Raw genomic sequence first — 1,004 nt, 5'->3', positions numbered from 1 at the left:
GAGACCCACCACGGCACTGCCTTTACTGCCGGACCGAAAATCGAAGAGCGCTAGATAAGTAAGAAAATCATGAAGGACCTAGTATAACCATATGAGTAATCCCACCTGTGCCTAAAACACGAGGCAAATGGGGAAAACCGACTCAATTTCCTCATCATACACGAGCCGTGGGGAACAGTAAGGAGTTTAGCACCTTTAGTATCCTCATCAATTCCCTCCTCTGTCGATAGAACTACGCTAGGCTAGGAGGAATTCCAAAAAAACTGCAGTTAGAATATTACCTCTCAACACATGCTGCTCAGAATACCTTTCGAAGGCCAATATTCACCCTGACAAATAATCATCACTTTTGCAAGCTGTAAGCAGAACTGTATAAACGAGTGAGTTGACTATGAGGACAGCTAAAAAGTGAATCGCCTCTTTCATTCTCAATTTCGAGTTATATTATCTGCAAGATTTTCCAACCAGCTATGCACGGCAATAAGTGTCCATAGACGAACTGCAGTGAGCAAGCAGCAAAAAGCAACGAAGCATAAGGGAACAAAATGGGTCTAAAAAATAAAGCGTTGAACAGTAATGCTGTCATTTTTAAACTACTATGAACTGTTTAGGATGTTTATGAGTACTTGTCTAGGGGTAGAACATGAATACAAGCCCAGTCTCAAACGGTTACGAGTGCAGTCTCGGCGACTAACCGCAGAGCACTCTTGGTAGAGGAAGCCCTAGCTAGAGATCCAATGAGCATCAGCATGCAGGTTATAGGGCTCTTTCCACCGCCTCCTTCATTCTCCGCAAATTACCTTTCCGTCTTTAAAGATGAAATGATTGCCACCAACATGCCCAACGTGATACCTATGAAGACGGCGAGTGAGGTGATGCCAAATCAAGCATTCGTTTGTGATCGTCTATATATAATAATAGGGAGTTCGATTACACATCTCCCATCACTCAAAACCGTATCTACGCATCATTGTTGTTTGATACGACATACCAACAATTACCTA

The 1,004-nt window shown here is 42.8% G+C and overlaps 1 protein-coding gene across 1 annotated transcript; it reads left to right on the top strand. All coding sequences in view use genetic code 11, as the record gives it.

Annotated features, from left to right (window-relative positions):
* Nucleotides 1-737: 737 nt before the first annotated feature.
* On the top strand, nt 738-981 carry EGR_11234 (hypothetical protein; the record flags this gene model as incomplete). The annotated part of the gene is made up of 2 exons (XM_024500481.1): nt 738-872; nt 922-981. 2 exons carry the CDS (start codon nt 738-740, stop codon nt 979-981), a joined length of 195 nt encoding a protein of 64 aa, XP_024345105.1.
* Between the last annotated feature and the right edge of the window lie 23 nt (nt 982-1,004).

The sequence above is a fragment of the Echinococcus granulosus genome, assembly GCF_000524195.1.
Source record: "Echinococcus granulosus chromosome Unknown EG_S00583, whole genome shotgun sequence".
In the NCBI taxonomy this organism is placed as follows: domain Eukaryota; kingdom Metazoa; phylum Platyhelminthes; class Cestoda; order Cyclophyllidea; family Taeniidae; genus Echinococcus; species Echinococcus granulosus.
Note: the sequence above shows the minus strand (reverse complement) of the source record. Positions and strands in the feature narration are given on the sequence as shown.